At 37.4% G+C, this 21726-nt stretch overlaps 1 protein-coding gene across 5 annotated transcripts; it reads right to left on the reverse strand.

Annotated features, from left to right (window-relative positions):
* Positions 1–779: 779 nt before the first annotated feature.
* On the reverse strand, positions 780–17994 carry snx21 (sorting nexin family member 21). 5 transcript variants are annotated; one of them, XM_028811842.2, is made up of 4 exons: positions 17664–17994; positions 3757–4019; positions 2617–2720; positions 780–1814 (listed from the first exon to the last, which is right to left on the reverse strand). In XM_028811842.2, the coding sequence occupies exons 2-4, from the start codon at positions 4016–4018 to the stop codon at positions 1128–1130; spliced, it is 1053 nt and encodes a 350-aa protein (XP_028667675.1). In that variant the 5' UTR covers position 4019; positions 17664–17994; the 3' UTR covers positions 780–1127. The 5 variants fall into 5 exon arrangements, with proteins under 5 accessions (XP_028667675.1, XP_028667670.1, XP_028667669.1 ...); XM_028811837.2 differs by having other exon boundaries at positions 2572–2720; positions 3757–4023; positions 17664–17991; XM_028811836.2 differs by having other exon boundaries at positions 2572–2720; positions 17664–17990.
* Positions 17995–21726: the final 3732 nt, after the last annotated feature.

Below are 21726 nucleotides of genomic sequence, written 5' to 3' on the forward strand. Positions count from 1 at the left end.
TACTTTCCGGATGCACTGTATAGAGCTGTACATAAAGTAGTGGATGTCAATTAGCAGCCAAGCAAAAAATGAATACATAAAATATCTTTAATCTTTTAGTACCTTTTAAAAAAGAAATGGCAGTTTTCTTTGAAATTTAAAAAAAAAGGAATTATACCTACATATATTTTAAACAGTCATTTAAAAAACTTACTTTATAAAGAAAATGAACAGTATAAATTTTAAATGCAAATATGAATATATACACACACAAACCAGCTCACAGAGATACCACCTGTGCTACAAGAGGCTTGCATGTATGTGCACATCTGAAGGTTGAAGACCCTCTACTTCATAAACAGGAAATTACATAGTGGGCATATCACTACTTGTAAAAGTAAACTCTGAAGTTATATCCTTTGCTCTGGAATTGTAATGAGAATTGGTGTTTTTAGCTCACACCAAGATTGTTCAGATATTACACTTCAAAACTATAGCATACTGTCTGAATATGAGTATAGTAGTAACCACCATTTTAAAGACACCACAGATGGAACATAAAATGAAATTTATGACTTGTTCAGACACTCACTCTAACACTTTCTGATCTGAGCTCAGAACTTTAAGTCAACGTTGGTAATGTCCAAAATTGATGAGTAGGACCTAGTAAGTGGCTTTTCTAGGTTTTCTATATATCAGACCAGTCTTGTATGTCAACACAATTCAAGTGGCTTCACTAGAGTTGCCTGGTAGTGATAATTGAGATCTTATATGTAACTAAATAAAATGCAGTTTCCAAGTTTTATTTTTATACTGTCAAATCAGTTTGTCATGTGTTTCTTTTAGCTCTGCAGTCTGCAGCTATTGTATTATGTCTATTATATTGAGAATGCAGAACATTAATCCTACAGACTTTGAAGTATTATGAAGTACTAAAGACTTTAAATGAAATTCTCAGTTTGAAGTGGGAATCCTGAGTGCATTAATGATTTTCTGTTTCTACGATGAGCAAATAAACAGTTTCTACTTAATTACATTGCACAGATCCTTACTAAAGTAGTGCTGAAATGGAAATCTTTGAGTAAGGCTCAGACTTACTCAGTGCTATAGATTAGTGCAGCTGTTAATGAGGCTTCCTTTGTTGAAGATTATTTCTTACTCTCTAATGATTCCTTTATTAGGTATTCCTTTAGAGAGGGTTGGTTACCCACATCCACTCCCGAGTCCCGCAGTTTCTGTAGGTGAGCTTCGGAGTGACGTTTATCCTTGGAGATTTTCCAAGAGAGACGAACATTTGCTTGGAGTAGTGGCACAAGCAAGGGATGCTTTTCTTCTTGATGCGTGGACAGATCTCTAAGTGCTCGTTCACAGTATTCCTGTGCTTCTTCCAACTGCTCAAGCTCCTGAAAACTAGCCACTATAGAAGCCAGTGTAAAAAGCCAATTGCCTTGCTGCCAGGAGCCTAGCTTTTCTTGCAGATTCATGGCGTTCACAAAGCACCGTAAGGCTTCTTCATACTGGCCTGCTCTAAGCAAACTCTGCCCCTCTACCAAGTCCCTAAAGAAAAAGAAGTCAAGGAAGACTGGGGAGCGGCGTAGATCTGCTATTGAATACAGGTGTGCAAGGTACTGTTCAAAGGCTCGGCTGCGTTTGCCTATCGTCTCTGCTGCAAAGTTTCTACGCAGCTTTTTGCGTGGAAAGACTATACCCTCCATGTCCTCCTTGTTGTGTTTCCTCAAGTGGCTGTGCAGCTTTGCAAAATCTGTGTAGCGTCGAGTGATTATGCCTGGGCATTTATCAAACTGTCCCGATTTGATTACATGAATAGTGTACAGCTGAAGGAAAAAAAAAGAAAAATTCAATGTATCTCATTAATATTGTTTCTTAGAATGCAGTTATACTGAGCTACTACCCAATTTAAAAAAAAATCACTTAGGTTTAGGGTGCAGAAGAATGCTGCTTCACTAGCTTTCTGTTATGACAGGAAGAAAAGATTTCAGTGGCAAAAATAGAAAAAAAAAAAACAAAAAACATTCCAGTTAACTGTCACTAAAGCATCAAAATCTGAAGTGCTTAAGAAATCACGTTTCAACAGTCTGTAGGACTCTTATGTATTTAAAAGGTTAAGTGCACATGCTAACACAGCCATGAATGAACATTTAATAACTTAAACATCAGATGCATATCAGTTTATTTTATTCCTAATGTTTTCTGTGTACCATAAAGTCTCATTTTATAAACATGAATGAAGTATTTGGTTTTAAAATAACACTTCATAAAGAAAATCCTTAAGAGGAAAAGAAAAAAAAGCCTCCCTTTACTATGTTGATAAACATCCCCTTTGTTTCAGCCAAGTATATCCACCTCTGTTACCCCTGGCTGTTTTCAGACCAGTCATGCCCTGCCCTGTTCCACTCAGCTATTGTTTGCAGAGCAGCGTCCTACATTGTTTCTTACGGATTTTATCTGCTCTGATGTTTCATGGAATGCACCACTTGCTAGATTTTTTTCCTGTCAAGCCAGGTATTACACATTTTCACTCTGACAAGTTCTGCACTGTTGAACTGACCAGTTTTTGTTATGTTCACTTACCACAAATTTAGAGCTATGATCCTGTACAACAGTGGCATTGGTTACCTCAAACATCACCTTCTCTGGTATGCTGCGTGTACGACTCCTGCGCCACTTTTCTTGCAGCTGCACAGTTAGCAAGGGTTGAGGTTGTTGACCTGCTGGAAAACCTAAAGCAGCAAACCAGAAATTATACTACATTAGGTAAGAGCCCTTTTTCTTCATACGCAGTACCCAATAATATGCAAAAACTACATTAGCATGAACCATCTAATTACAAGTGCAATGAAGTGGTAAGTGCACAGTTTTGTTTAAAAATTAGAGTAGATTGTTTCCCCACAATTTTAAGTAATTAAAAGTCTGACATTTTAAAAGATTTCTTCTGTAATAAAAGATATAGTGCATTTGCTGTTGTGTTTTTAAAGCAGTTTATTTACAGAGTAAACTGAACATTTTGCTGAGGTATGCAATTACTGAGCAGGAAGCCATCCCAAATATCACCCTAAAAATACATAAAACTTATGTTTTAAACAGACTATTTTTAAATGTATTGTAAATTGACTGCCATCCTCTTCCCAAAAATGACTACAACTTGCATTTGTATTATTAAAGTGAAACCACAAATTCTACTGTTTATTTGAAAAAATAAAAAGGTCTGATTTTTATATTATAAATAACTGACATTCGTAAGCAAGTTGTATCCATACAAGCAATGATTTTAATCTTTTCATCTATCCATTTTAAATGTGCTTATATTAACTGATTTTTTTTTTTTTTAGAAAATATGCTGATATCATTAGGTTCACGGATGGAAATGGTTTTCAAGTTAAGGTCACACAAATATACAATAAATACTGTACATTCAATGGTTGGGTGAATATTGGAATACCATAACAATATTGAACCATCTAACTACTGTACTTGTGTTGTAGGCCAAATCAAAACACATTTTAACTTTAAGTATGAAACTCATTCCTTATGCATAGTAGCAAGTACTTTATACCAAACTGGCAATATTTAAATAATATATTTAATAAATATGGTTTTAAAAACTTTTCAAAATCATTTTGATGCACTTGGGTGAATAATTATTGTTTTGCACACACATGTAAATATTATATTAAATTATATTAATACACAAAACAATCTACCAGTAATTTTAACGGAACCAGGTTTTAGGACTACCCCCAGCCACCCCAACTGTACCTGTGCCTTCTGAATCATTTTCCAAGGACTCCTCTAAATCCAAATCGCTTTCAGCCTCTGAACTTCCTCCTTCATCTTCATGTTTGATATTTTGTTCACCCTCAAAACTGAGTGTCCCACTTAGCCTGGAAGACAGTCCTTCTGTATCATCATCTAGCTCTGAGATCTCTGGGCAATCCTCCGCTGCAGCACTCAAATCTGTCTGTGGTGTCTCTTCCTTAAATAAACTGTGCCGGATCTTGTGAAGAAGTTTAGAAGCCATTCTGTCTGGCGCATTTTGGAAAGAAGAAAAAAAAAAAACAAAAAACAAAAAAAAAAAAAAAAATTGGAATGCCTCAGGACTATTTCATATAATGTAAATTACTCTATACTGTATAAACACACCTTACGTGCTATACATGTACACCCAATGCCAATTTTCTTATTTCCTATACAAAAACCTTATAACCAAAGTTTTTCATTTGAGTGTGATCTGGGAGAGGTGTATAAATAGTGGTTAAAAGTTTAACAAAAGCAAGTGAGAAACATCAAGTGTAAAGCACACTTTATTTATGTTCATATCTGAGAACCTTTACAATATTTTAGCAAAAATGCATGTGTTTTGTGTGCATAAAAATGGGTTCCTGAAATGTGGGTTATTTGACACAAGTAGTGAGAGATTTTTTTCATAGACATTTTGATATTGTTTGCTGTTATTCAGTGCTGGCCCCCATTAGGTTTCACTGTATCAAAAACTTTGTTCTCTCTGTTCCCCATTAAAAGGTAAGACTAAAAATGTTTTCAAGTCATCACTACAAACAACAAGGGGTAAATAGCAAAAAACATTTTTTGGGTGAAGTATTCCTTTAAATACAAACACATCAGTGACATTTATAATGCACCATCATTATAGGCGGAGTGGTGGCTCTGAGGCTAGGGATCTGCACTGTTGGGCCCTTGAGCAAGGCCCTCAACCTGCAACTGCTGAGCGCTTTGAGTAGTGAGAAAAGCGCTATATAAATGCAAAGAATTATTATAACAAAAATAGATTGACATGCTAAATTCACATTTCTGCACAAGTCTAAGGAAGTTTAAGTGTAGATCCACCTATTGACAGGCAGGTGCTGAAAAGTTTGTTTCTTATACCCATCCAGACAAAAAACTAGCTTAGGAATTGCAAAAAGTCAGTATGTAGACTGAAGACTTAAAAGACTCTTATGCTTCACACATAAATTTCCTACTAAAAATGTCTGAGTCATACACAATTCCAAAAATTAAACTATAAAAGAGAATTTAACCCTAAAGGAAGACCTTGAAAATAAAAATAATTCAAATACTACAGCAAACCAAGTGTATTTTGGGATACTTTCAGATTCACATGTTTTATTTAGAATTCGGCTGCAAACATTTTCCCTTCCTGAAAATGTACTTCTAATTGTTCATTTAGAACTCATTATATCAGAGTTGTTTGTTTCAGAATCCTGGGTTCGATTCCTGGTCTCTGTGTGGTTTATAGGTTCGACTGTAAGAAGCTAATTGTTTACTAAAGTAAGTTCAAAGTGAAAACAGTCTGATATGATTTGTCTTGATTTCAACCTTTACATCAACAAAAAGCTGACATTTCAAAAAGGGTGTTTTATGCAAGTTTAATTTTTGAAAACATCCAAAAAAAGAGCTGAATGCTACATGTTTGTGTGTTCAGTGGGCCTTGTGATACATGAGTGACCCACCCAGGACTGTTTAATAGCTAGTAACCCCCACACACTCCTTAACTGAATGATACTGTACTTTAAGAATGTTCTGAATGTATGAAGTTCAAACTTAATCCTCTACAAATAAAAAAATTACATTCTTCTTTGCTAGGTAGCCAAGATGCCAATGATTCACTGATGCAGAATACTAAATTTAAACAAAGCAGAAGTTCTTCAGCTATGCTAAGTTCCAGTAAACAAATCATTTGTACAAAACACCACCTGGTTCTACCAGCATTGTGCAACAACATTTATTTATATAGCACATTTTCATACAAATAATGTAGCTCAAAGTGCTTTACATGATGAAGAAAAGAAAAAAAGACAACACTAATTAACATAGTTAATAATAATTAATAATTAACATAGAATAAGAGTAAGGTCCAATGGCCAGGGAGGACAGAAAAAACAAAAAAACTCCAGACGGCTGGAGAAAAAATAAAATCTGCAGGGGTTCCAGGCCATGAGACCGCCCAGCCCCCTCTGGGCACAGTCTTGCAGAGATGCTGTAAACCTTATGGCGTGCTTGAAGTAACTTTGCTGCAGTGCCTCTGTATATTAAAGACTGCATTTTGAACAGATTATTCTACAAAGACTGAAAAGTAGTATTGCCTACAACTGAATATGGTTACTGTAATAAAGACACAAAAAAATAAGCCACATTATATGCTCCTGTATCTTTTGTATTTGCTTCTACATATTTAACACACAAATAGATTGATAGATAGATACTTTGTTAATCCCAAGGGGAAATTCACATACTCCAGCAGAAGCATACTGATAAAGAAACAATATTAAAGAGTGATAAAAAATGTAGGTAATACAGACAATAACTTTGTATAATGTTAACGTTTACCCCCCCGAGTGGAATTAAAGAGTCGCATAGTTTGGGGAGGAATGATCTCCTCAGTCTGTCAGTGGAGCAGGACAGTGACAGCAGTCTGTCGCTGAAGCTGCTCCTCTGTATGGAGATGACACTGTTTAGTGGATGCAGTGGATTCTCCATGATTGACAGGAGCCTGCTCAGCGCCCATCGCTCCGCCACAGATGGCATGGAGCTGGACAGTTTGACTACAATAGAGCCTGCCTTCAAATACACAAATCTGTCCAAAATAAAAAATGCTGTAAGGCCAGCACAAAAGAACTCCATACTTTTGAAACATACTGTATTTCATCTTTGTGCGCAACTTGCATATGTCAGTAAATCTGGATAAGACGGACTCTTTAAACAGCCATACATTTAATCATTGCATGTTGCTTAAATCACAGATGTGTTTCACGCATACAAAGGCAAAACAAAATTTACAAACAATTTGATTTCAGCTAAGGTACTTACTAAAAGAGATGCCACCAAAAACATCACAAGTTATCATTTGACTGTGACATCATCCACTGCCACTTGAGAAAGGTGGAGGCAATGCTTTTTATTCAACATTTATGACTGTTTACTAGGCAGCAATTTCAAATTCTTTAACTCTTCTTTTTTGAATTGAAAAATGTAAACTGCTGTACTTACACAACCTCAGACAAGCAGTATTCACTTTAACCAAAGAACAAAATAAAAAGGTCTGAATTCATTCTTTTCTTGCTCTTTGTCTAATTGCATGGGACAAATCCTCAGATTCTCTTTTCTCAGTTTATTATTCTACTTTTGTAATTTAAAGGATAATATTCTGGTCTTCTCGTTCTCTCTTGTAAAGTCTGCATTGCTTCTCTCTGTTTACAATAAAAAAAAAAGTGAAGTAAAAAAAAAGATGTGTACTCACTCAACTAAAAAGCTTAAAAAAAATAGGTTTTATGATCGACTAATTTACCGATCATTAATTGAGCCTTTTGTCATGAAAAATCAGCTGATTAAGATTGCTGGCCAATCGATAATAGCATCACTAACTGCAGGCTCTGAGAATGGCCAAGTGGTACTCATTGACATGCATTGCTCTGACTGGCCAACACCAGTAATCACTCTGTTGCTGCTTTAACATACTGATGAACACATACAAGAGACCTTATGTATTACAATCACAAAGCTTGTAACTCAGTTCCTAGTGTCCAAGGGAACTGCAATCAACATTATTGATACCGTATGATATTCAAAAGGTGGGGTATACCTGGTTCAATAAAGCCTGTGTCTCATTCAGTGCATTTACATTCACATACAAAACAAGAATAACCTGGTTTCTTAAAAAAACTCGCATTTACATGCACAAGTCCACTTATGGAGTTCCCCAGGCAAAACGCACCAATGTCATTAAACCGCGCCCAAAAAAAAAACAAACAAAAAAAAAAACAACAGATTTAAATATTTTCATTCGCCTGCATGAATCTAAAAAGATGCATACAGCCTATGTGAAGCCAAGCAGCGTTGGGAACGTTGCTTTTAAAAGTAACTTAGTTAAAATAACTCATTACTTACAAAAAAGTAACTAAAGATGTTGATAGATCGATAGATAGATAGATACTTTATTAATCCCAAATGGGAAATTCACATTCTCCAGCAGCAGCATACTGATACAATAAATAATATTAAATTAAAGAATGATAATAATGCAGGTGAAAAACAGACAATAACTTTGTATAATGTTAAATGTTAACGTTTACCCCCCCGGGTGGAATTGAAGAGTCGCATAGTTTGGGGGAGGAACGATCTCCTCAGTCTGTCAGTGGAGCAGGACAGTGACAGCAGTCTGTCGCTGAAGCTGCTCTTCTGTCTGGAGATGACAATGTTTAGTGGATGCAGTGGATTCTCCATAATTGATAGGAGCCTGCTGAGTTCCCTTCGCTCTGCCACAGATGTTGAACTGTCCAGCTCCATGCCAACAATAGAGCCTGCCTTCCTCACCAGTTTGTCCAGGCGTGAGGCGTCTTTCCTCTTAATGCTGCCTCCCCAGCACACCACTGCGTAGAAGAGGGCGCTCGCCACAACTGTCTGATAGAACATCTGCAGCATCTTATTGCAGATGTTGAAGGACGCCAGCCTTCTAAGGAAGTATAGCCGGCTCTGTCCTTTCTTGCACAGCGCATCAGTATTGGCAGTCCAGTCTAATTTATCATCCAGCTGCACTCCCAGATATTTATAGGTCTGTACCCTCTGCACACAGTCACCTTTGATGATCACGGGGTCTGGGCCTCCTAAAATCCACCACCAGCTCCTTGCTTTTGCTGGTGTTCAGTTGTAGGTGGTTTGAGTTGCACCATTTAACAAAGTCATTGATTACCTACTGTAATGTAATGTGTAAACAGTCTGTTACGTTTTCTTCTTTTGCATGAAAAACCGTACAGGCCACTGCAACACCCAGCAATAAATAGCTGGAAGAAAAATAAAATGGCACTTTATAAATATGTTTGTTATTGAATTTTGTGTGCAGGTGACGCTTTTCTGCTTAGCTGTGTGACTGAGCCTTCAAAAGTTTCGGAATACAGGTAAATTTACTTCTTGCCTTACACCTAATTGCTGCTGAGATAATAATGCAGGTATTTTTACTTCAATGGAATGAGTATTGTGTTAGGTTACTTGTTACTTTATAAGTAATTGGAGTATGTAATGAATATTAATTTCATTGCGTTACCCAACTGCTTCCTTGATTCTGTTGCTGAGCTTAGCACTTTACGTTTAGCTCAAGCACATAAATTTAGTGATTTCTGAAATGTTGGGATGGATTATTTTAACCAGGAGAAGGAATAATGTGATTGACCAAGCATGTGACTCAGGAAACTGATCTTTGTGAACACTTCCACAGTTTTCTACCTGTGGTTACATGAAGCTAACAGAAGGCAACAGACATGCAAAGGCTACAAAATCCTTAAATTTACCTTACGTAGCCAATAATCAGCTTGCTCATGGAGAAATCTATGCAAGTTAACCTGGTTTTATCAGAGACCAATATCCCAGTTTTCCTAATTAGAACAAGGGTCTGCATGCATTTTAGAAGCTCTCTTTATTTCTCACACTCCACTCTTTATGATTATCCATTCTATCACCTGCTTAGCTGCCAGCACTTTGTCTTGTGTTCCAAGGAGCAGTCCTTGCAGTAAGTCCACATTTCAACCAAAAATTCCATCCCATGCATTCATTTCATTATAGCTGAAGCTAATCAGCTCAGCTACGTTGATGGTTTGGTCTTTTGTTCTACCAAGGAAACTGTCCATGTTTTACTAGCTGGCGTACCTCATGTTGTCATCGTAAAATATCCTTTAGCATAACACAGTAAAAACCTTTGAAAGATGAGATTCATTTACCCATTGATGTACATTATTTGCATTTTCTATTAAATAAAATGGTCCTGCGGTGGGTTGGCACCCTGCCCAGGATTGTTTCCTGCCTTGTGCCCTGTGTTGACTGGGATTGGCTCCAGCAGACCCCCATGACCCTGTGTTCGGATTCAGCGGGTTGGAAAATGGATGGATGGATGGATTAAATAGAATGACATTATGTATTAAAATACTTTCTTATTTATCATGGTGCTGGAGGATGGCAACATCTTGCATGTTGGTTGGACATGCAAGTAAGAATTTCACTGAACATGAGAACAGGCCATTCAGCCCAACAAAACTCACCAGTCCTATCCACCTAATTCTTCAAAAAAAAAAAAAAAAACATTAGGGGCTTTCAAAAACTAAACTTAAAGTCTTACTATCTATGACGCTACTTGGTAGCTTATCCCAAGTGTCTATGGTTTTCTGTGTAAAGTAGAACTTCCTGATGTTTGTGCGAAAATTTCCAACTGTGTCCCCAAGTTCTTGATGAACTCATTTTAAAGTAACAGTCTCGATCCACTGTATTAATTCCCTTCATAATTTTAAACGCTTCAATCATGTCACCTCTTAATCTTCTTTTGATTAAAAGGAAAGGACTCAGTTCTTTTAATCTTTCTTCATAATTCATCACCTGTAACCCTGGAATGAGCCTTGTTACCCTTCTCTGGACCTTTTCTAGTGCTGCTATGTCTTTTTCGTAGCCTGGAGACCAATACTGCACACAGTATTCCAGATGAAGCCTCACCAGTGCATTATAAAGCTTGAGCATAACCTCCTTGGACTTGTACTCTACACATCATGCTTTATAACCTAACATTCCATTTCTCTTCTTAATGGCTTCTTAAAACTGTTGGGGGAGTCCACTACAACTCCTAAATCCTTCTCTTGATTCTCAGACCTCCCATTGTGTATTCAAACCTAACATTTTTATTTCCTATGTGTAATACTTTACATTTACTGACATTAAATTTCATCTGTCACAAATCTGCCCAAGCCTGTATGCTGTCCAAGTACTTCTGTAATGATTTAACTTTTTCTGTATACGTAATATTACTACTAATGTTTCTTTTATGAAAGGGAGAAGGCACTTATGGGTAGAGTCTTGGAATTGTATCCTGGGCCAGAATGTGTCCATGATCTCACCATGTGTGAATGTTAGTTTAACTGGTACCCCTAAACTAGCCCAGCCTGTGCAAGTGTGGCCTATGACATAGCAACATTCTGTCCAGGATTTGCAGTATGTCCAGTGCTGCTGGAACTGGCATCAGGACTCCCAACCACAAAAAGCAGATTAAAAAATGAATGGATGAATGGAGGTATTTTAACAGCATGTTCCCATAAGTCTTGCAAGGTACAACACATATAACACAATCCTAAATCCTAAACAATACTGAGAACAAAGCCTTTGTGTAATTTATAGTGTGCCATTAAACCAATGAAATTGAAATAATTTGGCATGCTTAAGTTTATTTAAATGTAATATCCTTGTTTAATGGATGGATGCTAGAAGATATTTTATGCTCCGATATTGAAAAAATACTACCTGAATTAGGACAAACCTCTCTTTTATAGTCTAAGAAATTGCCTTTTCCATTTAGTTCTCCTTTCACTTGCAGGCAGCTTTCTTCAGAGGTAAACACATTCGCTAAAACTCTTTTTCCCTTAATTTTCAGATCCTGTCAACTACTTGCTCCAAATAAACTCGTTTGGTAACTAAAATCCTCTAGCATAACCACAGTATTCCTAAATATTATTTTATTATTCTTAACGGTCATTTAGCTTTCTAGTATCTTATTTCTCTAAATCTTGTCTAATTTATGTCTGAGTCGCTTTCAGTCTCATTATAGAAGTCCAGACATTAAGCACATCTGTTCATTCAAACTGTAAACCTTTCATCATCACTGATTAGTCTTTTGAGGTCTTCTTTTTTGTTCACTTTGCTCTTTGTATCTGCTCCTGCCATTGTATTTATTAAAACATTTCAATTTGAACTTATTTACTCACATATACAGTGCAAATGCATACGGTGTACCCTCCAGAGCTCACTCAAAGCATCCTTGTTAAATCGCCATGTATTATAATGTACTAACAGCCATTTAGACTCAACAACTAATTTTCTAAAACTTTCCAGTTTTGTTCTGTCTTATATTCAAACCAGCATGTCACAAAAACAAAAATCTTATGATGCTTTAGAGCAGGGGTGCCCACATTTTTTCGGCTTGCGAGCTACTTTTAAAATGACCAGATCGAAATGATCTACCTACATTAAAAATGCTATATACACCGAGTATACTTTATACATAAAATATATGTTGTCGTACCTTGCATAACTGAATAATCTTTATGGCACAATAACAATTGTATACATTTATGTTCACTACAGTATTTGGATTTAATAATCTTCATGTGGGAAAAGGCTGACTCGCATAAATAAGTAGAGCTGAATACTGCAGTCAAGGAGGTAGCACATTTTCCTCATGTTTGGGTACTTTTCCTCTGTGAGTAAGTTCCAAAACTGTCCAAGAGCCCCAGACTTCAGCTGAATGTCATCCTGTAGTGTCAAAATCTCATCTTCCACTGTAGAGGAGTTTTAGGTGAAACTGTTGGAATTTTTGATGCGGGTGAATCACTCTCAACATCTTCCCTAAATGGATAGCACTTAAATGTAGCGATTGGCTCAAGTAAAGCTGAGTCTTGAAACTGTCTGTCAAAGTCTGACAGGCAATTTTCTATCTGCTCTGTGTAGTGTATGCTGTCAAGTTGCACAGACACCTTCCATTGCGTCTCCAGCTCTGACGCGAGGTTTTGGATGTTCCCCAATCAAGGTGCTGCAGCTTTAAGGACAGATGTTGCATTTTCGTTTGAAAGCATTAACTGAGCTAATCATATTGACCATGGTTTTGTCTTTTCCTTGCAGCTATAAATTAAGCTCATTCAACATGTTGGTCAGATCAGAAAAAAAAAATGCCAAGTCTAGCGGCCATTGATCGTTATTAAGGTGCTTGTATTCTGCATGTTTAATGACAAGAAGAAACTCCTTTTTCTCCGGCCAGGAGACGAAGGCCTCTTTTATCATCTCTACATCTTGGAAGGACTTCTTATGCTTAATGATCAAGTGACTCACCCGGAATGATGCTTTGGTGTGTCTGCCTTTGCTTTTGAATTCAGCCGAGTAAAAAATGACGGCTGTCCGATTAACTGCGATTTTAGTTCCCTCTCCTTTCTCTTTCTCAGACAGCTTTTCGGAAGGAAGTCAGTTTCGTAGTTTTTATGAACAGTTCGAAAGTGCCTTTCCACATTTTCCTTCTTTGGAACAGCAATGATAGATTGACAGATCAGACAAATGCACTTTGATTGTGACATTGTGAGAAAAAAAACCCTCTTCCAATTCCACATCCAGCCCATATCCTCCCCAAACAATTTTTTTTAAAATCCCTTCTTTAGTCGATATAAATTGGAAGGCTAACTTGATCACAGCTGGAGTTTTGAAGTAGCTCGTGCGTGCAGGATGACCAGTGTGTTAGAAGAAAAGAGATCTCAGACTGGCCGACCTGTATGTCAATCAAGTGGTAAATGCCATAGGGAGGATATATAGAGTAACGTTTAAAAAATTTTTTTTTTGAATGCAACGTGATCTACCTGCACTACCTTTCCAATCTACTGGTCGATCGCGTATTGGGCACCCCTGCTTTAGAGGGAATGTCTACTTTACTGCCACATTCATGGACAACTGTTGTCAATGTCACTACAATGTTATGTTTTCCACCACTTTTCTTTACAAAAAAAACAAATCTCTTTCTAATATTGCACAGGGTCCCTTTTATTTATGTTGATGGAAAGTTCCCATTAATATGAGGAAGACCTTTTATAGTCCACATACAGCACATTATCACAGATAAGGTACTGCATGTGTTCAGTTAATTTTTATATAGTGCATTTCATATTGACAATTTGAGAACAGGACATAATAAAGTTAATGAAAAAATATTGCAGCCCTGTTCAGATGTTGTTCCTGCTTTGTGTCCGATGACTGCTGGGATGGGATACGCTCCAGTGACCCTGCCTAGGATAAGTAAGCAAGAACGGACTTTCAGCAATCAGTCGTCAGCCTGGCTTAATCAAGTTCTGACGTCTATTCCTACAGCATAAGGCTAATGGCAACAGCAAACATTTCACTCATCCAACCATTTTCTCACCTACTCATTGAATTCAAGTTTGTGGCAAGCCGGTGCCTAACCCCTTCAACACTAGCATATAGCAAGAACCAAACCAGGATGGGGCACAAGGCCATCACAAAGCACACAGTGCCAGTTTTTGGCATGTGGGGCAATCACTGAAAACACACACACACACACACAGACAGACAGACAGACTATGGCAGGAATGAACTCTGGAAGTTTGAGGCTACAGCACTAACTGGTGCACCACCTTGGCAAAAAAAAGCAAACCTAAAATAGTAATAATACGCAACACCACTTTAAAGCACAAACCCACCTTACAGTAGTCAGATAAATCTGACAGACCAGTTTAAAAAGCAAGTATTATGGAAAGTGGATTCTCTCAGATAGGACTCACCCACTACACTCTCAATTCCATTTGTTGCCATTAGGTCACAGGTTCAAAGTTCCAAGAATAAGGAGCAACCAGTTCAAATACTCCTTCACCCCAACTGCTATTAAACCTTCTAAATCAAAGAGGCTTGGACCAGTGGCGTAGGTAGGCGGGTGCGGCCCGCACCGGGTACCAGCTCTGAGGGGGTGACAAAAAATTGCCGGTTTTGTATTAATGCGCCTTTTTGTTACATAAAATAACATGTCAAATAATTTACATGGGCTTTAACAATCCCTAATTGCAGCAAATTGCAGGTGAACGATGTGATGCTGTAATGATTTAGTATTATTGTGTGGTGCGTGGGGGGAGGGGGTGTTCTGTCTTGTTTCTTTTGAACTGTGCTGGTGCTCAAGTAAACAAACAACCGGTCCTGTGACTCATTGTCTCATCCCTGCCACAAATATATCATAGCCCCAAGTCGTTCTGTGCAACAAGACGATATTGTTTTATGATTAAACGTTTTAGACAGTGGGGTGGGTAGGTATTGTCCACTCTAGAACCGACCATAAAGTAAACAAGTTTACTTTAGGATCGTTCTACGAGCAAACGGACAACATCTCCCTCCCCATCACACTATCTTAAGGTCCCTATATATATGAGCCGGGATACACTATGAAATCATGCGTCTCAATTCTGGTTAATTGGCGATTTGTCGTAATCTTGCTGGCATGCTTTCTGCAGATGGTATCCTTACAGAAATTCCACGCCTAAGAAGATTTCTAAAAGCTGCCAAAGTTCCAAAAGAAGAGTCTCTTGGTTGGACTTCCTTAAGGTTCTTAGAGTTTGTGGTTGAATATGAACTTTTAGACTCTGTTCCCAATCTCACTTTAGCATTAAGAATTTTCTTAACTTTATGTGTTTCTGCTGCATCATGTGAGAGGAGTTTTTCGAAACTCAAACTAATTAAGAATTATCTCAGATCCACTATGAATCAAGGACGACTCTCTAGCTTAGCCATTTTGTCAATTGAAAATAGTGTACCTGAAGGTATCGATTTTGATGACGCAATTTCAAAATTTGCAGAACAAAAAGTTAGAAAGAAGAGATTCTAAGTATCATGTTAAAGTACAGTTTGTTGGATTAGAGCCTAGAGAACGAAACTTGTAAACAATTGAGTTTTCATTAAATACAATTATAATAATAATAAAGTTATGCACTAGGTACTATCACTATGAAAAAAGATTTCTTACATTGTACATTAAACTGGCTTATTAATAAAAAGGCATTTTACTTTTTTTTTTAATTCATAAAAAATTGTTTACAAAATAATTAACATTATGCCCTCTTTACTTAACCAATTGAATAAAAAAATTGCTTTCTCAATAAATTTCATTTTATATTTTGGTGGACATGGGGGTGACAAGTTTAAACTCCGCACCGGGTGCCACCAGACCTTGCTACGCCACTGGTTTGGGCAACCACTGTTGTCTTCTTCAATGGCGTTCAATGATAGATCACTACAAATTTTTAAAATGTTAACTACTACATCTCATTATTTTATTAAAATTGCTATACTGGATTATCTCACGTCAAAGTCACTGGTGTGAATAAAAATTTCCTATGTCTTGTAATTTGAGTTATGGGGAGGTGAAAATGAGGTTTTATAAGATAATTCATGTAAATAAAAACTTACTGAAATGTTGTCCTTTACAATAACCACAAGCAATGAAAAATTCTTTCATTTTTTAAACTTAATAGTGTTTTAAATTATCCATCCATGTTAAATTATTTATAAATTTTAAATAATTTATAATTTTATTTTAAATATATTTGTAATGAAACATCCTTAATTTGAATTTTTTTTTTGTTTACGGCCAAATACATGATACTTTAATAACTTTTTCATTTGACTATTACGTTGTATTGCATTGCACTATATTAATAATATTTTTAAGAACCCCCTCTTGTACAGTAAACAATTTTTTTTTTTAAGCAATGTGGATTAAAATCTCTTCTGGGGTCCTGAAGCTTAAGCTTCTTTAGTTTCATAGTAGATCTGCCTCGTCAAGTCTTAATATTGATTTAATTTTTATATATGATATGTTTGATCCAGTGTTATGGCCACCGCTCTATTATATTTATTTGTGCCGTTTGATTGCTTCGTTCTTTTTAATGAGGTTTTAATGTTACGGAGTGGTTTGTCTGCAAAGATGACAAAGCAAATTTCCAACTTGGGGCAATAAAACTGAATTGAATCTTTACTCAAAATTGACACGCCTGTACAGTACACGTCTACAGCTGAAGTGAAGAGTGCATTACATCTGTCAGTCAGTCATTGTCCAACTCGCTATATCCTAACTCTGGGTCACGGGGGTCTGCTGGCGCCAATCCCTGCCAACACAGGGCGCAAGGCAGGAACAAATCTGCATGTCTTTGGACTGTGGGAGAAAACCCACGTAGACACGGGGAGAACATGCAAACTCTAAGCAAGGAGGACCCAGGTCTCCTTAATGCGAGGCAGCATTGCGCCACCGAGTGCATTACATGTTTCACAAATTATTTTTCATAAACATTAGATTGGCACTGAAGCCCAAAATGCGGAAACTTTAAACCACACAGCTCCCGTTTCAGTCCACTCTCCTTTTGTTTAACCACAAATAAGCATGCCGTCCTTGCTGTGCCACGTTTTAAAATTACTGCATATATCCATACTGCACAAGAACAACTTTTGGAATAATATCCAAAGCCGGGATATAATGTGTGTGTCACTGTTCTCACATATTGGGTGTACCAGATCGACTACGCGTGAAGTAAACACGCTCAACTGGCTTGTGAAGGAGATCCTGTCTGACTTGGCTGCACTTGTTTTCCTCCCACGGCTGATCTCGTAACTCGTTTCTGTCTGCCCAACGCCCTCACTCGTATTGAATTTTCTCGTCGGAGGTTTGCCACTCTCCACGGTCTGTTTTTTTTGCAGCTGCACGTTTGAAGCGAAAATGTTGCAATAACAAACACACTACTTCTGCTCCCAGGCTTCTCGGTGTATTGTCCCGTTTTGCATTTCGTGCCCTCTTTGCCCAAACCAATTATAACTGCTATGCGCGACGAGAAAATAGCATAGGAACAAAAACTGACCAACAATTATCTTGCAGGTATGGAGCTAAATTGAAGCGGTGGCGCTGATGTGTCAGTCTAAAAACTTTGACCACAACAGCCGCCTCTGGGACCGACAAAATATCCCGACGCGAAGCGAATATGCAGGCCAGCCGGGAAGCAGCGGAAGAAGCTGAGCAGGAAAACCGGCAGGCGAAAGGGTGCTACCGAGAGCGGCTGTGAAATAAGTTCGGTTGGAAGTAAGTTCTTTATACTTACGGGGGTGCACCGTCCACAGAAGAAGCGCGGACGCACCAAGTGCGCCCCTCTCGTATCAACACGCCGTCACGCAGACGCCCAGCTCCCGCTCTTCCACATCCGGATGGACTTTCACGCGTTTTTCTTTCCTGCGACGCGCTTGTCTATTTGCCTGTAGATGTACGAGGCTCCCGAAGGGGTGTGCCTGTGCCAAAAACGAGGAAGAGAATGGGAATGGGATGGGACTGACACTGGCAGCGGCAGGTTGGCAAATAAACCAGTCATTGTCATGGAGCACAGCTGTTCATTATGAGCAGCGAAACCTCACGGTGGCGATCAAAACGCTGCAAAATGCAAAACGTCTGAGGTGAGAGGTGCGCGTATAAAAGTGAGTAGGCTAAAAACTACTACAGTTTGAAGACAGGCAAAATAAATTTCCTGGGCTGTCATTCATCCATCCGTTCACTACACCCGTTTAAAGTTTTTAATGGGGTAGCGGAGAGGCAGGGTCTGTCAAAGTACGGTATCATTTACAATCGCAGTAGACGTTTAAAAATACACTTTAAATAAAGCACAAAATTTCCATGCACATTTTGTTACATTTTGTTATGTTGCAGTCTTATGCTAAAGTCATTTAAATTCATTTAAATAATTTTTCCCATTCTAGATAGATAGATAGATAGATAGATAGATAGATACTTTATTAATCCCGATGGGAAATTCACATTCATTCTATTACTTGAACCGAATACCCTCGAATTACAAAATTAAAACATTATTTTAGAAATCTTTGCAAGTTTATTAAAACTAAAAACTGGAATTATCCACACCCTTTATTTACGTGAAGCACATATGGTTATTTTCAGGTCTCTTTCGGGGGCATTTGATTGGGTTCAAATCCAGGCTGTGGCTGTGCCACTCAAGAATTTGCAGTACTGTACTCCTATATTGTCTTTGCTTTGTCCCTGCTGCTGAAAAGCCCACAACATGATGCTGCCACCATCGTGCTTCACCTCTGGAATGGTATTACACTGGTGATGAGTACTGTTTGGTTACCAGAATACATGATGCTTAGTATTGAGGTCAAAAAGTTGTATATTGGCATTGTACAGTATAATATACTGGTTTTGCCTTGCCAGTCTAGGGTATTGGGTGTTACTTGATGAGGGAAAAAATTAATTTAACAGATTTTACCAAAAGGCTGCAACATAAAAATTTAAGGTGTCTAAATACTTGTAATACACTATATATCTATTTATAGTCATCATTCAATCACAAATGAATAAATGTGAGTTGCTGGTGGAAATTGCATTACCTGGGTAAAAGGGAATACCAACACAGAATACATACAAATAATGAATGGGCTAGAATTTTAATTGACATCGTGTGGTGAAGCAGCGACACTACCCATTGTGCCACAGTGCCAACTGGATTGTGTCTTACCATCCATCCTTTACTGAGCCTGCCTAATCTATGTCATGGTCATGGAGGATGGAGCCAATTCTGTCAGAACTAAGCATCACATGGCACAGTCACACTTAATACATGGTCAATGTAAAGTCATCATTTAACTTAAAAAAAGTGTGTTTGGAATGTGGGAGGAAAGGAGGACAAAAACCCACAGACATGCAGAGAGAACACGGAAGCTCCACGCTGACAAAGCTCGATGTGGAATACAAGCCAGTTACTCCAGAACTGTGAGGCAGTAGGATAATTCACTAACCCATTGTGATGCCCATGATGAGGTCTTGTGTAAAAGAGATTTAGTTTATTTATTTTTAGAATGAATAAATAACCACATCCATGTATAAATCTGTTTTCAACCTTAGGTATATGGATGATATTAAAGGAGCAGAAGTAATTGAATGCGTGTCAGTATTTAGTATATAACGTTGCTAATAGGCAATGTGAAATGTGTTCTGAGATTTTTCATTGAACAAGACAGAAGTTTTAAGGTAAAACTGTTATAATTAATTATGCTGCTGGAAAGTGGCAATATGCTGCATGTTTATTAGTTCATGTAAGTAAGAATTCACAATACTCTGTACATGTGACAGGAATTAACCTATTCTATATACCACTACCATTACCTTTATATGTTCTTATTTCTGATCCCCATTTTATTGTGGCTTGCATTTCTGCTGTTGCCCATGGAATGAAGGATATACTTAAAATGTGTGTGGCAGAGTCAGTCTATATACTTATACACAAACTGTACTTATAGACCAGTATATTTGAGAGTTAGTTCTTATTCTCAAATCTTTGATAGAAAGACTTACAGTTTAGCCTGTATTTTTGGTTGACTGATGTCTGTGGCACCTGAACAGACAGAGAATATGGATGGTATGTACTTAAAAAAGGTGACTCCACTAGCATTACACTTGTGTTCTTTCTGTAAATATTCTGCTTTTGGTAGAATTGTGCACTTGCTCAAACGAAGGTGCATCTGCCACAGCCAAGATTATCATATAACCGGTGGCAAGTCAGAAATAAAATCCATAGAAAAAATCTTTCACGATAGACCAGGTACAGACAGTGAATGGAATAGACATGCAGATCAGTAATGAAGAAGACAGTCGGCTCCACTACTATACATCATGCAGTTATACATGTCTTTGCTTACATAATTCTCCACACTGTGTATGATAGAAGATAACCAGAAATATCGCGAGATGAACACTATATTTGCATGATACCTGGGTGCCCCAAAATGAGCAAATCCCCACATGTACTTTCTGGAACAAATTACAAACTAGTTGAGACCCCATCAGACAATGGTGCATGTTCCTGGGCACTGGTCAAAGATACATCTAAGGTTATTTTTGTGTCACTGAATGCCACTTCAGCTCCAGGGAGTATGACCACTAACATATGCTTTGATCCATAATGTCCAGCTAGTAGAAAATTACTGTATTATGTAAAAAATAACAGCAAGCCAAAAACGACAGGAGTGCGAGGACCAAGAAATGTTTGAAATTTGTAGGTTGAATAAGGGTTAAAAAAGGGGTGGAAAAGCCAGAAAATCAGAAGGAAACTGATTTGCTAAAACCTGATACATAAACCAAAAATCAGACTCAAGAAAACCTTGTGAAAATTTCCTGTCTTCCTTAATTGTAACTACTAACATTTGTACTTTTAACTTTGGCACCTAAGTGCCTTAGGACTCTTATTTTAGTTGAGAGAGAAGCCCTTTAAAATAAAATTAATACTTAGTCATTTAATTATAAATCTTTATTTCTTAACTGGCAGAGTTTAAGTTTTGTGTTATGTAGACAAACTCACATTCAGTTTTCCTTTTTGACGTACAAAGTGTTAACATATTTTTAGACTGTTAGGGAAAATTCTACCACATTATTTTTGTGTTAATAATAATAATAATTATTATTTTTATGGTTTCATTGGTGACATAGTCATGGCACCGTTTTGAATTTGTTGTCCTTCATAAAGTGGTTTTATTGTAGAATTGGTGCTCATTATCTGTCACAAAATCGATGACAGCACTGCATGTGATGTAATGATTGAGATGAGTATTTAAGATGCCATTGTGGTAATACCACACTCCACTTTGCTGAATATTTAAAAAAATTGATAACTGTCTCTGCTAATTATGGGGAGATGAGCAACAGCTAATCAGGAATTTGGTTTTGGTTTTTGTCCAATGAGTTTGATTTGTGTATTGGGTTTAGCCACTATGATATTTAGTCTATCTGGTTTCAACCTTGCCTGCAGCCATCCACTCTTCGTCAAATTCTCATGGTGCCTTCACTTCCCATTTCTCACTGCAATATTAGTCCCTTGGGCAGAGCAATTCCCTCCACTCATAACACAAAACAAAGAAATAATCAGAATTGTTATCAGTTATGCCAAGGTTAAAGCTTGAATACCTGAACCAAAAACTATTTCTCTTGCTTATCTTTTGCACTGAACAGTGGATTGTGTGATAGTTTTGCATACATTTTTGTCTTTTTCAATGATTAAATATTGTGTTGTAATTTAAACACAATATATTTTTGGTTTCTTTGTCTTATAAGATACTGGACTTTATAAGATATTTTCTTATCTTTTAAAACCTTTTAATTTACAA

The sequence above is a fragment of the Erpetoichthys calabaricus genome, chromosome 10, assembly GCF_900747795.2.
Source record: "Erpetoichthys calabaricus chromosome 10, fErpCal1.3, whole genome shotgun sequence".
NCBI classification, from domain to species: domain Eukaryota; kingdom Metazoa; phylum Chordata; class Cladistia; order Polypteriformes; family Polypteridae; genus Erpetoichthys; species Erpetoichthys calabaricus.